This window comes from Maylandia zebra, linkage group LG20, assembly GCF_041146795.1.
Source record: "Maylandia zebra isolate NMK-2024a linkage group LG20, Mzebra_GT3a, whole genome shotgun sequence".
Classification (NCBI taxonomy): Eukaryota; Metazoa; Chordata; class Actinopteri; order Cichliformes; family Cichlidae; genus Maylandia; species Maylandia zebra.
In genome coordinates this window covers 7,742,607-7,757,358 of record NC_135186.1, presented here as the reverse complement: position 1 = coordinate 7,757,358, position 14,752 = coordinate 7,742,607, and the positions used below count along the sequence as shown (strand labels likewise).

At 42.2% G+C, this 14,752-nt stretch overlaps 2 protein-coding genes across 2 annotated transcripts; both read right to left on the bottom strand.

Annotated features, from left to right (window-relative positions):
• Window positions 1-1,484: 1,484 nt before the first annotated feature.
• Window positions 1,485-6,452, bottom strand: LOC101477107 (putative oxidoreductase YccK). The gene is made up of 8 exons (XM_004554034.2): window positions 6,292-6,452; window positions 6,019-6,180; window positions 5,555-5,655; window positions 4,342-4,428; window positions 3,932-4,079; window positions 3,473-3,552; window positions 3,287-3,380; window positions 1,485-2,819 (listed from the first exon to the last, which is right to left on the bottom strand). The coding sequence occupies exons 2-8, from the start codon at window positions 6,128-6,130 to the stop codon at window positions 2,410-2,412; spliced, it is 1,032 nt and encodes a 343-aa protein (XP_004554091.2). The 5' UTR covers window positions 6,131-6,180; window positions 6,292-6,452; the 3' UTR covers window positions 1,485-2,409.
• Window positions 6,453-6,585: 133 nt separating this feature from the next.
• On the bottom strand, window positions 6,586-9,982 carry nsun5 (NOP2/Sun RNA methyltransferase 5). Its single transcript, XM_004554036.3, has 4 exons — window positions 8,570-9,982; window positions 7,961-8,168; window positions 7,274-7,438; window positions 6,586-6,873 (listed from the first exon to the last, which is right to left on the bottom strand). Exons 1-4 carry the CDS (start codon window positions 9,492-9,494, stop codon window positions 6,684-6,686), a joined length of 1,488 nt encoding a protein of 495 aa, XP_004554093.1. The 5' UTR covers window positions 9,495-9,982; the 3' UTR covers window positions 6,586-6,683.
• Window positions 9,983-14,752: the final 4,770 nt, after the last annotated feature.

Below are 14,752 nucleotides of genomic sequence, written 5' to 3'. Positions count from 1 at the left end.
GGGGGACGGGGCTATGGCTCCCCACACTCCCTAGCAGATCGTTACATGGAGAAACCTTTGGAATACAAGCATGCTGATCCACACAGGTGTGCACACGGGTGTTCACAGACGCGGACTACACCTTTCTTGGCTGCTGCCTCAAAGCACATTGTGCGCTGTCTATCTTGCATGCTGCACAATATCGTTTAATATTTAGTATCTACTGTTATCTACTGCTAGCTAGTTTAGTGTGATAGTGCTTTTTTTATTATGTTGCTCTTTTTTTGTTTGCTTTCTCTTCTGTTTTTTTTCCTCCATACAGGTGATCCAGGTGTTTTGTTTGTTTTTCTTTCTTTCTTCCCCCCCTTCTCACCGTCTCTTCTCCCCTCTGGTTTTCTTTCTTTCCCTCTCTTTCTTTCATTCTTTCTCCCTGTCCTATCCCCCAGTCATGTCTGTCCCGTTTGTAGCAACCGAAAATAAAATAAATACATAATTATAATAAAGGTCAATCAAATGGACCAATATGGCAAGGCCATGATGATCCACTTGGTAAAATAAATCCGCTTGGCATCTTTCTTGGCCTTAAGACAACAATTCTGATGGCTAAAGATCCAAACGGGACACAAAAAAAAAAAAAAAAAAAAAAAAAAATCAACATCTCAAAATCTGAACATGACCATGTCCACACCTCTTGCTTACATCATATTTAAAATGAGTTTTCAAAAGTTTTTTCTTTGAATTTTCAAAATTCAAAGTTCAAAAACACACAAAAATGTATAATATACATTCTTTCTGTATTATTCAAATAAATACTGAGTTTAAGTGATTTCCAACACACTGCCTATTTATACCAACACTTTATTGTATCCTAACCTATAGATTCAAAATTAAAATGCCTGAAGAAGACATCTGTGATCAGTGTAATATTAATCGAGTACATAAATAAGTGTTATTTTTGGATAAAGAGTTCTTGAACCCACAAACACTGAATGCAAGTTTTGCTTTGGTGTTAATAAGACAATAAGATCCTCCCCGTCCTCGTACCTGACTTCAATCCTACACTGAATTTCAGGACCTCATCACCTTTGGCCTCCCATAGCGCCGCACGACTCTGTCTGGTGTTTGAGATGGACAGAGTGTGTCACCTGGGGGTGTGTGAGGGAGCAAAGTGAAACGCACTGACAGACTGCGTGCGTGCAAGTACAGTATGTGGCTGTATGTTTACACTCTCCACACACTGTAGGTGCTGTGGCTGCACACAGGCTGGCTGTTTCTCTCTGGAACGCTGTCGTACTGTTGACCACAGGCGGTCGCCTCCTGTCACATTAGATTGCTGCTTCTAGAGCACCTTCAAAACACACATGCGAAATACATGCAAAATAAAATTCAGTCATGCAGCGCACACACAGATTATTCACAGGGATTTTACAATAATTATGCCCTAACTCTTCAAACACCACAAACACAGAATTTCATCATCCTTCATACAAAAGCAGCACACTCTGTCTTTTTTACCTTATTTTTTATTGCTTCACATTGACATTCGTGAACATGATAGACATCCGAAAGAAAAAAAGATCATTTAGTAAGAAGAGAAATGAGAAAGTCAACCGAAAAGATGAAAACATTAAATAACATTATCGCACTCCCGTATTCGTCTTCCCTGTCATTAGTCTTTCCAGGTACATGACAAAAGCATCGTTCAAAATATTTTGAAAAAAGAAAATGTGCATACACGTAAGCATAATTCCCCATACATTTCTGATGAAAATCGGGAGTTGTATGAATTTTGTTGACAAGAAATAACAGAGTTATCCATCACCTGGTTACGTCTTCCACTGCTAAATTTGCAATAAGTATTTATCTTTTATTATAAAGTCCAAATGATAGAGCTCGTTGATTAATAACATGCTTTTGTCTTAAATTCATTTAGTACAACAGTGCTCCAGGTTACCCTACATCCTTACACATCACTGAACACCACACCCTGTGAGTAAATAGAATATGTTACATACATTCATATATTTTGGTCCTATGTTCATTGCAAGATGCAACTTTAGCTTTATTTTAATTTACTAAAGCTAATGGAAAAATACATTTATTTTAAGGAGATACAAAAAGAGAAATTTCTCTGAATGTTTAAGGCTTAAGGACACACTTGACACTTGAATGTATAACTGAGTATCTCAGTGCGACTGCATTCAAGGAGAAGCTTCTTAAAACACATTATTCCAAATAAAGGGGTTCTTAGGTTGCTTTTTGGGGGGTGGAGGGTTTTAAAAGTCAAAGAAAAAATTCATTAAAAACACCAAAAAATATTGCTTTTTTTTTTCTTTTCCATGTGCTGTGGGAGATCTTTCTATTCCCTCGTATTTCCTCCTCCTCTGCAGCGATCTGTCACATCCAGTTAGTCAGTCCCCCCCGCCCTCTTTAGTTCCTGTACTCGTCCCCACAGTCCCCGATGATCGCCATGAGGTCCCTGGAGCGTTGTGTCACTGCTTCGATGGCGGAGAGATCTTCAGCCGTCAGCTGCAGGTCAGAGCTGCAGCTTCGCAGGCTGTCACTGATGTGCTGCCCCGCCCCTGCGACGCCTAGCCGGCAACCCACAATGACTCCACCCACTGCAGGCCGGTCCAGCACGTAACGCATTGCCACGCTGGCTATTGAGGAGTTACGTCTCTTGGCTACCGTCTCCAAGGTGCCGAGGAGATCTTGGAAAAGACTCCAGCCACCCCAAGTGTTGATCATGTTCTTGTACTTGGAAAGGGAGGCGGTGTAGAGCTCCACCCTAGATATAGGCTCCACCTTTCTGAGATAGCGTTCAGAGAGCAGACCGCCAGCTGCACCAAGAAAAAATGGATGCAAGTGAAATGTAGGGGGGGCGGATGAAGGAGTTAAAAGTGTCAGGGTGGAGAGAGGGGAGAAGAGGGAGGACAGATGGGGCGGAAGGATGGAGATAAGTAAGAAACAGTAGGGAAAACATGAAGGGAGGGGAGAAGTGATGGAGGAAAAGAGGCGTACATGGAGACCATAGTGGTTAGGAGGAGGATGGGATGCAGAGGGGAGGGAAAGTTAGAAGAAAATAGAAGGTGGGAGGGGAAAAAATGAAAGCAAGGGAGAGAGAAAGAGGATGTGTCGTCATGTCATCTGACTCCATCTCAGAAACCCACCATTTTACAGTCCCACACAACAATATTAATGCACAACTCGCACGACTAGAGATGAAGTAACGTCTACTGAAGAGAGACTGAAGTCGAATATTGCTAATGTAAGATGACTGCATGCAAATAAAGGAGTTATATCTCACCGAGCGTGCCGTAAGTGAGGAGCTTAATGTTGTTGGCGACACAGAACTGCTCCATCCTGGCTGCTGGTCGCTGGTCAATCACCGAGTACTGAACCTGCACAGACGGCCACATTAAACACAAAGAGAAGAGGAAGACTATCCTAAATGTGATGGAGCAGTGTTCTCACACGTAGAGGGATGTGTTACCTGGTTGCTGGAAATGCGGATGCCTTTGCTGGTGATCTCTTCCAACCTCTGTGTGTCAAAGTTAGTGAGGGCGAGCTCACCTGAGGAAAAAATAGTCAGATTCTTAACTTGTGTGTCTGGGAACCAGCACACCTCTGGTACTGTAGTCAAGATTTAATGCAATGCAATAACAACACACATTAGTCAAGATTTGTTGTTAAGAGTCAAAACCAAATCTGTGTGTATGTGTTTTTCTATCTATATCAAAGTGCACGCTGATATTAAACCATGATTAGCCACCAAAAGAGTCTAATTCTTGTGTTTATATACATTTATGTTGTTCTCCTCAGTTTCTCCCAGAGTGCAAAGCAATTTTTTGTCATTCATTTTTGTCACTCTTAAAATCTTATGAGTTTATATTATAATTATATGTTGTCCGTTCATTTATAAATTGTGCATTTAGTAGTACAGCGCACATACGTATGACTCCTTCCTGCTGCAGGTCAGAGAGGTGACCCAGTGCCTCCAGATATCTCTTGTCCCCATAGTCCCACCAGTGAAACTGAACACAGTCCAGGGTGTCCACCTGCATTCGAGTCATGGACCGCTGCAACGCCTTCTCCACCACCTGCAAGAACAGAGAGAGTTCAGCTGATTTCTTCTCCCAGAAACATCAAAAAATGTCAAAGCTGAGTGCTGGATTTTATGGACTGATACTAGAATCAAACCTAACAGTATCTATTTCAAGCCATTCGTAGAGATAAAGACAGAAAAGAAATACTGGCGAGGTTATGATTTGATTCTTAATAAAGACATGCACTGCTCTCTAGTGGATAAAACCGGTCTCACTGTTAAAAGCACAGCAGACTGAGCATTGCTGAGTGGCTCACCTTGCGCTCCATCAGTCCAGGTCTTGGTACATATTTAGTCAAACCCTGCAGAGCTGGGCTGAGACTCCCAGAGGATTTGGACTTCAGCTAAAGATCAAACAAAGATAAAAGTTGAAAAAACACCAGTGACTGAGCGGGGTTACATTTAACAGCTAGACTGAACACACTAATTCTGAATTAAGGGTGGAAGAGTTAAATAGTATATGTGGATGGGTTTTCTTTATATGGGGTTTCCGATCATCTGCACATTATTCCAGGTGAACGGCTGACAAAGGCTGATACCATCAGACTGCCACAACACATCAGCTGATATTGCATCAACTGACCTAAGTGCACACACTGGCACTGGTGAGTGTGGGAGTGTCTTAAAGTGCACACCAAGTATCTGCACCTCTGTGAATAACCAATGCTAAAAAAATATCACCACTTTCTGCTGTGACACAAAACTTTTCCCACGTGCGGGACTAATACAGGTTTATTTTATCTCTTGTCTTTAAATTCTGATGTAATTGTGTTTTCCTACAAAATACTTGGCAAGGTCCTGTCAAGATCTCCCAAGGCAAGGTCGTTATTTACTGTCAAATAAGTCATTCTCAGCATATGACAGAAAATTACACAGGTTTCTGTCTCTAAATCAGGAACCCTGCTCTACCCTTTCTGCTCTCTGTAGTTCATCTTTTCCTTGTTAATATCACACATACAAACACGCTGCGGTACATCACTCCAACTGCAACCGTGTAGACATCAGATTTTAAACATCACAGTAGTAAGAGTCCCCCATCCCTCCTCACTCAAGTTTAATTTACCTGTATTGATATCTTCCAGCACATTGAATAAAGCTGGCAAATGGTTGGCAAAACTGAGGTTTCTTCAAATTAAAATGGCTTTTTTCTTCTCATTGTTGTCAAGCGGTTGCTCATAAGGGATTGTGTAATTGCTGGGGTTTCTTTCTGATATTGTAGGGTGTTTATTATACTGTATGGTCTTCCCCTCACCCCAAAAAAGTCTGGTTCTGTCTGCAGTTTCTTCCAGTTCAAAGGGAGATTTCCTTCACACTCTCACCAAGTGGTCCCTCATACGGGGTCATTTTATTCTTGGGGTTTCTTTCTAATATTTTAGAGCCTTTACCTTACAATATAAAGTGGTTTGAAGTAACTGCTGTGGTGATTTGGCGATGTGTAAGTAATACTGAATTCAGTATATACACACTTACCTGGCTGTTAAACTGTCCAAAGATTTCCTCTGCAGGCCCGTAAATGTCTGCCATGTCGAATGTGGTGAAACCAGCATCTACATACTCCTGCATGGCCTCAACTACAGACATGAAAGGAAAGAGGAAAGCAGAGAAAAGGAGGAAAGTAGCACAGATAAGGCGACGCGTGGTGGAGCTTAGAGTAGTGTGAATCATTTCTAGTGTATCAGTCCAGCTTTAATTATCATCCTTAGTTTGCCCAGATACGTTTTAGCTATTATTGTTTATTTATCCCAGAACAATTAAAATAGACCAACAGTACAACTCTACATGAGGGCTTCATTTATTGTAGGATTATTGTATTAAACTGCACTGTAACTGTACCTAATAAATTCACTGAATGAATGAAGCATACGAAAATAAAATAAAAATCAAGACACCTAGCTATTTTTTTAAGTTATAGCTACCCGGGGTTTACTGTTCACCTGCCCTGACTTTATCCACCGCTCCGTGCGCCCCGGACACCTGCCACATCCCGTTCAGGACCCGGCAAATCTCCAAACCTCCGGACAGTGTCACTTTGGGTAACGAGGACATTCTGCTGTCAGGGCCGAGGGAGAAGCTGCTGGAGGCGGCCTGCTGTCTTACTTTTTCCCCAGTTGTAAATAAAAGAAAGAGGAAAACTTTAATAAGTGTCCTTGCTGGGAGCGGTGTCGTGCATTAACCGGTACTAATACATTCGTGTTCAAGTGACTTACTCCGTGTACGCCAAAAGACCTGCTGGACTCAAAGCCGGCACGCAGCACTGCAGGTCACCGCTTATCGCCGTCAAATTGAAACATTTATCAGTTACAAAAGAGTTTGGTAACAGTTACAAAACACACCACTGTTTCCACCAATAGCTGACGCTGTTTTACCGGAAATAAAAATCACTCTACAGGCAGGCTGGCTGCTGATTGCTGCCCCCTGCTGGATAATTCAGGAGGGGACTAGAATACCTGAAAACATATCTCGAAAACAAGCAACACCAATAACACACAGATGAGACGCAGTAAAAATAAAAAGTATCTTTACTTTTCAGTTACATCTCAGTTAGAAATCAACAGCACTGTTCATCCAGACGAACTGTGCAGCAGTCCAATTTTAAATTTCACTCTGCAGTTTCTGCCCCCTTCTTTTTCTTCTTCCTCTTCCTCCTCTTCTTATTGTTGGGTTTGCTGCCAGTCTGTCCTCCTACAGGTGTTGGTCTGTCCTCTGTCTCTGAAGCTTCACAGTCTTCTTCTGAAGCTGCAGGTCTCTTCTCAGAGGAAGGCAGATTGCTTGGTTTCACCTCTGGGCCGCTGTGACGGAGTAAAGAGCAAGAGTCAACCTACTCATCTAAAAACACTACAGGAAACTTCCGCAGTACTACTGTTGAGAGAAACATTAAAATAATAAGTTGCATAGCCACTTTGATCAGGTAATCATGTTTTATCCCAAAACAAAGATTTGAACAGATCTAGACAGTGTTACAGAATTAAACTAAAAGAAAAAAAATTACTGACAAATTCAATGTTTTTATGAGCAGACAGGGAACAAATACAGAAAGTCAAATATAACAGACACAACTAAAAACTATTTAGCTAAACACACTGTTAGCTAACCATACAGATGTGTGCGCAGACCTGCATGGCCATAACTCAATGTAACAGCTGGTGTTAAGGTTATTTTTGTAAGTTTACATGACACTCAAGTATTCACCTTATCTGAACAGCCAGTTCCTGCTTTGTATTTCCAGGCTCGCTGTGTTTCTCCAGCAGGGCCACGAAGAAGCCGTGCGTGAGGGTCTTGGCAGTGCTGGCACGCAGACACTGTGGGAGGGGCTCCAGGCCTCGCTCAGGCCACTCAGCCAACAGAGGAACCAGTCTGGACGGGGAGACACGAAAGGATTTGAATAACACTTCTAACAACCAGTTTGGCATAAATAACATACCTCAGGGAGCAAAACCCCAACACTGAACACCTGAACGTTTGTTGCATTTTTTTTTTAAACATGATTTGAGTTATTCAAAGCTACCTCAGCCTGCATCTCTACACTTACAAACAAAACCGTAACACCCCCCATTACATATGTATTATGGATATTTGAAATTATTTCACTGTCGCTAACTGCACTTTGTCACAGTCCTCATTTAATGAAAATCTTAAATCTTGTGCCGTCAGTGTCATTGCATAGTCCTGAAAATGGTCTCACACACCTGTAATGTCCAATTTTATTGACAACACTACAATGCAGTACTGCTACTATAACATGCATGTGTGTCAAGGTGGAGAGATCACAGAAAAATTAAAAAAAAACTCCAGGTTTCATCGTCTAGAGAGCTAAATGAGAATAGAATGCTTTAAAATGATAAATAAACAGTCTGAATGTCTTCAGACTGTTGCTACCTGAAGCCGGGGTTCTGCTGCAGACAGGCAGCTACCACTTCCTCATTCTCCTGTTTGTGGATGGAGCAGGTGGAGTAGACCAGGCGCTTCAGGCTGGGAAACCTGAGAGCGTGGTTAAGGCAGCGCAGCTGGAAGGAGGCCAAAGAGGCCAGACGAGCCTGCTCCTTCTCCTGGTCAGCAGAGGTGTTGTCCTGGAGGCACACCATACCTGAACCCCGTCACACACAGGTTACAATGCTTTTTTGGTTGTTGTTGTTTTTTTTACTATAATTAAGCTGTTTGTTTCTTTATTTGCACACTGGGACTCTGATTCTTGCTTATACTTGTGAAACGCAGCAAAGTTTTGCAGTATTTGCTTGAACTTGAGAGAGGAAGGATGGATCGGTGATGCCTAAACGGGTTTCTATTCCAGTTTCTACTCTGGACACCCACATCTGTGACTAAGGTTTGTTACATAAACAACAAATTCAATGTTTAAAAATGAAATAAATATGATACATTTTGCATTCAAAGTAAACTAAAGTGTCATAAATTGAAGATACATATGCACAGATGTTATAAAGAACCCTACTGCAGTCATACAAACACAGGGATAACTGGTCACTCTACCTGAACCACTGCAGGAGGGATCGAGCAGGATGTACTCAACATCCTTATACTGCGGGTTGTCGGGGTCCACCTTCAGGAAGTCCTGGTTGGCCAGCTGCTGACAGGTGACCCCTGCACGGAGCAGGAGCGTTGACATGGTGGCCAAGCGCTTTCCATCCAAATCAAAAGCAAACAGCCTGCCCTTGTTCTTCATGATGGCTGCCAGCTGGCTGGTTTTGTTGCCAGGTGCGGCACAGGCATCAATGATGTGGCTACCAGGTGGAGGACTAAGGAGATGAGCGGGGAGGCAGCTGGCTTTGTCCTGCAGAACTATGTGGCCTGCTTTGTACAGGAAGTGGTCATGGAAGTCAGTTTTAGGAGAGAAGACCAGCAGCTCTGGCAGGTGCAGGTCACTCAAAAAGTATCTGTCTTTCAGGGATAAGTCTTCCAGCCTGGAAGCCTTCCCCAGGTAGGAGAAGCCATCCCTCTTCAGGTAGTCCACAACATCCTCCACAGTGGTCTTCAGAGTGTTCACACGTACATATCTGGGCAACTGGTCTCCAGCGGGGTGCTTGACACTGCAAGGAAGCAGGTCTTCATTCCTGCTTACCTTCTGCTTCACCTTCATGCGAGCCAACTCCGCCTGCAGTCTGGAGCGATGCTTCATCATCATGGCCTTCCAGGATCCGCCACACTTCAGCCCCTGGCCTATCAACAGGTCGTACACGAGCACCTTAGCCAGGGGCATCTTTAGCTTGGTATGCCTGAGTAGCTTGGTGGACTCGATGATCTCCTGCAGGACGGAGGAAAACTTCTGGGTCTCACAAACCAGAGCGAACAGCTGTTTGATGTTCTTGAATTGACTGTCGTAAACCAGAGTTTTCAAAGCCCCCTGTTTACCCTCGACCTTCTCCGTGATCTCTGCTGCTTTCAGGTACAGAGCCATGGCGAAAGAGGGTTTTTTTCCCTACTGCGCTCAAACACTCCTTTTCTTTCTTTAGTTCTGAGCAGGAAACAACGAGCGAGTTTATTTGAGCTCTGTAAAAGCAGCTTCTTCTATACTTTTCCTCCGTGCACACGTGAGAGGAGGGGTCACGACACCGGAAGTACTCGTTGACGCACTGTTTTTCTTTTGACGTAAGTAGTAGTAACTGGTGCCGGATCAAAGACAGTAGAAAACGTCTCTATCGCCCTCTGGTGCCTGGCTCCAATGCAAACAAGTTGTCCTCAAATGTTCTCTCCTTGAGATGCTTTAACAGCGTGGCTTGTCATGAATCGCAAGACTTAATGTGACCAAGTGGTCGGCGGGGTTATGAACAAAATAAATTGACAACGCCACCCAGGGGAATTGCACCCCCAGGAAATATATTTAAGAAAAATAGATAAAAGGAATAAAAGAAGACCGCATAGATTCAAGGATGCACACTGAGGCAGGTTGGCTTCCAATATTAAAACAGTTTTATTTATAGAAATGAATAAAATATTATAAATAATATTTTATAAATAAAATATTAAAGGTCAAGATGTAGCATCATTATTGACAGTGTCCTACAGTAAAAATAAAACCATCGTGGAACTGGGACTTACCAGCAGCCGTGGAACCAAAAGGAAATCACACAAAAAGAATCACTGCAGACCACCCAGTGCTGTACAAAAGAAAGTGTGAAAACGACCCACCACCTGAGGTCCCAGGGCCACTGGCTCGTCCTCCTTCACTGAATTAAACACAGAAAAATATGTTAAAAGAATAAGAGGACACTGAGCGTCAGGCTCGCTACAAATCATAAAAAGACTAAAACACACTTTAATAAAAGAAATCTCACACTCACTCACTCTCACACACACACACACACACACACACACACACACACACACACACACACACACACACACACACACACACACACACACACACACACACACACACACAAGGCTTATTCCCCACGGGTCAAACTACCACTCGTGCTGGTAATAATTATTCTCAGGCGTAGGCCGGTCTGGCTCCCCACCGGCTGAGACCGGCCACCCAGGCGATTTAGAGTCCCAGCACGACACTCGGGCAGAGAATCACTTCAGCCCGATCACAGAAGCGTGGGTACGAGCAACAGTCCAGGGTAAAATAGAACACCAGGCGAACCCAAAACAAGGTAAGCCTACTTAATAAAAACAAGACAAGACAAGACAGCAGACTCCACCAAGGAGGAGTTCACAACAGCAGCTGAGAAGGCAGTTCACTCTTCCAATTTAGGTTGGGCAATTTGTCATGGAGGGGTGAGTACAGCAGTGAAACCCCCAGGACCGGAGGCACTATACTCTCATTGGTGGAGATAACACGAACACCTCTCTCCGCAATGGCAGAATTAAACAGACTGCTGCGCTGTAGCTGTCATATAATCGGCTCTTGCTGATGTGGGTGGGTTCCCAATTAACCCAATCACCTGATACAAGGAGCGAGTGCAGCGGAAAGAGAGCGAGGGTGGTAGAGCGAGCGAGAGAGAATGAGAGAAGAAAAAAACGGAAGGCGAGTAGCCCATCTGGCTACATTAAGTTGCTGCGGTAGAAAGAAGATCACGAGGTAATTTAATGACATAAATCACTGATGCAGATTTAAAACACTTTTTAACTGAAACATCGCAAACGTGGAAACTATTTTGATAATGCAGTTATATTTTTACTAAATAAGTTGACATGGATTTTATGGAGGCTGTGTGTGCTTTCCAACAGCAAATATCAATGCATGTTCTGAAGAACATATTTATTGATATGAATAGTAGCGATTGACAGGATTCAGTTCATTCTAAACATGGCATAAACAGGATAGTTGCAACTTCAATGATGTCACAGACTATAAATCTATTCTGGATTTGGGATACATGATGATGCTCTGTACTGAGTCTGCACAGTAAACTGCACAATAACCAGTTTGCTTTTTGTCTGGGGGTATGGAGTGAAGGTGTGATTTTCCACTATCTTTATTGAATAATACCACATTTTTAATGATAGTGATTTGGTCAACTGGCTACATGTGATTAAAACACTGTAAAAAAAAATGCTGAGCATGTTGCTCTTTCTGCTAATAACTTGTTCTTTACTTTAAAAAATTTAGATCAATGTGATGCAGCCTTTTCCTCAAGATTGATAACTAAAGTGTCCCAACTTACCTGAGCCTGAACTCACAGATGGTGTGAGACCTAGTCTAAAAAGGAGAGGAGGACAATCTGGGTTTATCAAAGCACACTTCAAAAGCAAAGCAATTGTAAATTTTACAGGGGTGCACTATTGCTCATGACATGAATAACTTGCACAGCTGTGTGGGCACTATCAATGTTGAATGATATGTGCTAGTTTTCTTGTGTTCACTGGCATCCACAGTGAAGACATCGTGGACAGCGGAGAATCTCCCGGTGGTGGAGCAGACTGGGACAGAGTTCCACTGATGAAAAAGAGAGTCACGATGGATATTATAAAAATTAAATAAAAAAAGATTCAGACCAAAAGATTTGTGATCTACACAATCCAAGCTGATCAACGATAAGCTCAGTATTTTCATTTAATATATTTTTCATCTGCTTGAATGTTTCCTGCTTCACACAGTGCTCAACCTGCTAGATTTTTGTTTGTTATTCATTTATTTTAAATGTCTAATCTTATCTTTGAATCAAACATTCATACATATATACACTGTGTTCATTATAATAACATACATATATACTGTCAGACACCACTCTGACATTCCATTCATGCTCAGCTGAATATTAAAATGGACAAATATGTGTCATCTCTGCATACGCTATGATCATTATAGAATGACATGAAATATTAAAACTGAGCTTAATCTTCAACATAAGCAGTAGTCATATAAATTCATATACTCTTAAGCACAAATGGTGAAAGTTTTTCTGCAGAATAAGTAGCCTATTAGTTGTATCTGTATTGCGGTGTTCTGATAGTATGGCTTCTTATACTGAAGAAATGGATCTAAATAAATAACTAAATAAATCCTCCAGCACTCGTTATTGTCACCTATTGCTAATGTTTTGACGCTGCCAACCTCTCATACGCTGTAAGAATTTAATTCAACTGTTTATCACAGAAAAAGTGTGACTTGTAGGACACGTAACACTAGCGGGCATAATGTTAGCTTAATAGTCAGCTCAACAGCTGTTGTTAGCTCCGGACAAGTGACTACAACAGTAGCGATGAGCCCCGATGAACGGATCCGGGGGCGGATGGGCTCGTACATAAATGGATCGATCGGGGCGGGATACGGTGGGAAACGACAGATACCTTAAACTTGAAGACAGCCCAAGTAGAAGGATCGCTAAAGTCTGCTAAAAAAAGAAATCGCAATGCAAGTTGAACAAACTTGCAAAGACACAATATCAAATTGAACCCATTCTGGTACAAAATGACATCATAATAGACTGTCCTTTGAATGTCACGACGTTCGGCGATAACGTCACTTGAACTCCTTTGAAGACAGTTCTGGGGGCGGAGTCAGAGCCTATAAATATCCCTCGAGTACATACCTTGAACCCATAGATCGCTATAGTTCTGAACTAACAGTTTCCACTTGCGAACACTTTGTCTCATTGAGTAGATCATTTTTCAAACACAGAATAACACGTCGTATAAACGAAACTAAATACATTCATTTCAAAATGAGCTCCCTAAGCTACTTTGATATGCAGATGCTCAGAAATGAGATAGAAAATTACAAACAAGCTAAAAAACTTCAGCTTGAGGAAATCCAAGAAAAGAATTGTAGGATTTCAAGTCTTGAGGCATCTTTGAAAGAAGAGCAGGGACTGGTTGCAAAGATGAAAGAGGAGTCCAAAGAAATGCAGGTGCTCAGAAATGAGATAGAAAAGTACAAACAAGCTGAAAAACTTCAGTTGGAGGAAATCGATGAAAAGAATTCTAAGATTTCAAGTCTTGAGGCATCTTTGAAAGAAGAGCAGGAACTGGTTGCGAAGATGACAGAGGAAACCAAATCCCAGCTAAGGTCCGCAGAAAAGCAGAATGTAGATCTCACAAACAAATATGAGGCAAAAATTCGGGCTCTTCATAAGGCAATCAAACACCTTGAAAATAAGTGTGCCACTGAAAAAACGATGCGGGACAAGAAAGAAAAGGAGGTGGAATCTCTGGTTGTCCTTAAAATCAAAAATGAGCAGGAAAAACAAGAACTCAAGATGAAGCTAAGCAAGACGACTGAGGAAAAAAATGAAACACTTAAAGAACTGCAGAAACAAAATGAGCAGCTTCAGACTGAGATTCAGAACAATGAGAAGTACATTCATCGTAATGACGTCCTTGAAAGAAGGATAGACGAGCTTCTTACACTACCTGGGGAGGTGTACTGCCGTCAACAGAAAGTTAAAAGTGTGGAAGAAGAAAAAGAGAAACTACAGGCTGAACTTAAAAAGTGTCAAAGACAAAATGAGGAGTATAAAGCGGGAAAGCGCTGGGCAATAGATGAGAAAAACCAACTGACAAAGAAAAATGATGAACTGAAAGTACGTCAAAGGGAGAAGGAATGTAACAACATAACGTTGAGGAAAGAGTTAAAAGCTAAAGTCCTGGAATCTGAAAGTCAGATAAAGGAGCTGGCAAGGCAACGTTTTACTATCGACCGTCTGGAAAACTGCCTTGAGGTTAAAACTAAGCAAATAATTATATTTGAAAATGAGACGCAGGAGTCTGGGAAGAAAATTTCATCCCAAAAAAATAACATAGCCCGTCTGAAAACTGCTCAACAGCTGAAGGGACTTTATGACACGCTCGGCCGCACTGTGCAAGTCGAGAAAAAAGCCTCCCCAGAGCAGCAAAGAAAGGATGGGGATGAACAAATAGCCCGGAAAAAGGTGAGATTTGTCCTGAGTAATGCGGAATACTTTCCATCCAAAGGCGACAATGAGCTGAAAGAACAACAGAAAGAAATTAGAGACCTTAAGGGTAAAACTGGTAACAAGCTTACCACATATGACAGTAAGCTAAAAGCAGTGCATGGCCTGCTACCTCCTATTTCCACTAGGGCCCGGTCTAAAACTGTAGACAACTCAAAGAAGCAGTCTGAGTCTAGGAGCTCACTCAACCTCAAGTCCACTGTTACTCCCAAGGCAGAAGAAGAAATGTTTCATCCCCATTCACCTGAACTTACTTCCCAGTCAACTCTACGTAGAGTATACAATCCTGCTACAA

Excerpts from the sequence above, each read along its gene's own strand:
- LOC101477107 (XM_004554034.2), bottom strand. The coding sequence starts at position 6,130 with ATGTCCTCGTTACCCAAAGTGACACTGTCCGGAGGTTTGGAGATTTGC. Across the intron at positions 5,656-6,018 it reads GGTGGATAAAGTCAGGGCAG|TTGAGGCCATGCAGGAGTAT; the intron begins GTGAACAGTAAA and ends TCATGTCTGTAG. Across the intron at positions 3,553-3,931 it reads GCAGCAGGAAGGAGTCATAC|GTGAGCTCGCCCTCACTAAC; the intron begins GTATGTGCGCTG and ends TTTTTTCCTCAG.
- nsun5 (XM_004554036.3), bottom strand. The coding sequence starts at position 9,494 with ATGGCTCTGTACCTGAAAGCAGCAGAGATCACGGAGAAGGTCGAGGGT. Across the intron at positions 8,169-8,569 it reads TCCCTCCTGCAGTGGTTCAG|GTATGGTGTGCCTCCAGGAC; the intron begins GTAGAGTGACCA and ends GACGGGGTTCAG. Across the intron at positions 7,439-7,960 it reads CAGCAGAACCCCGGCTTCAG|ACTGGTTCCTCTGTTGGCTG; the intron begins GTAGCAACAGTC and ends CTCCCCGTCCAG.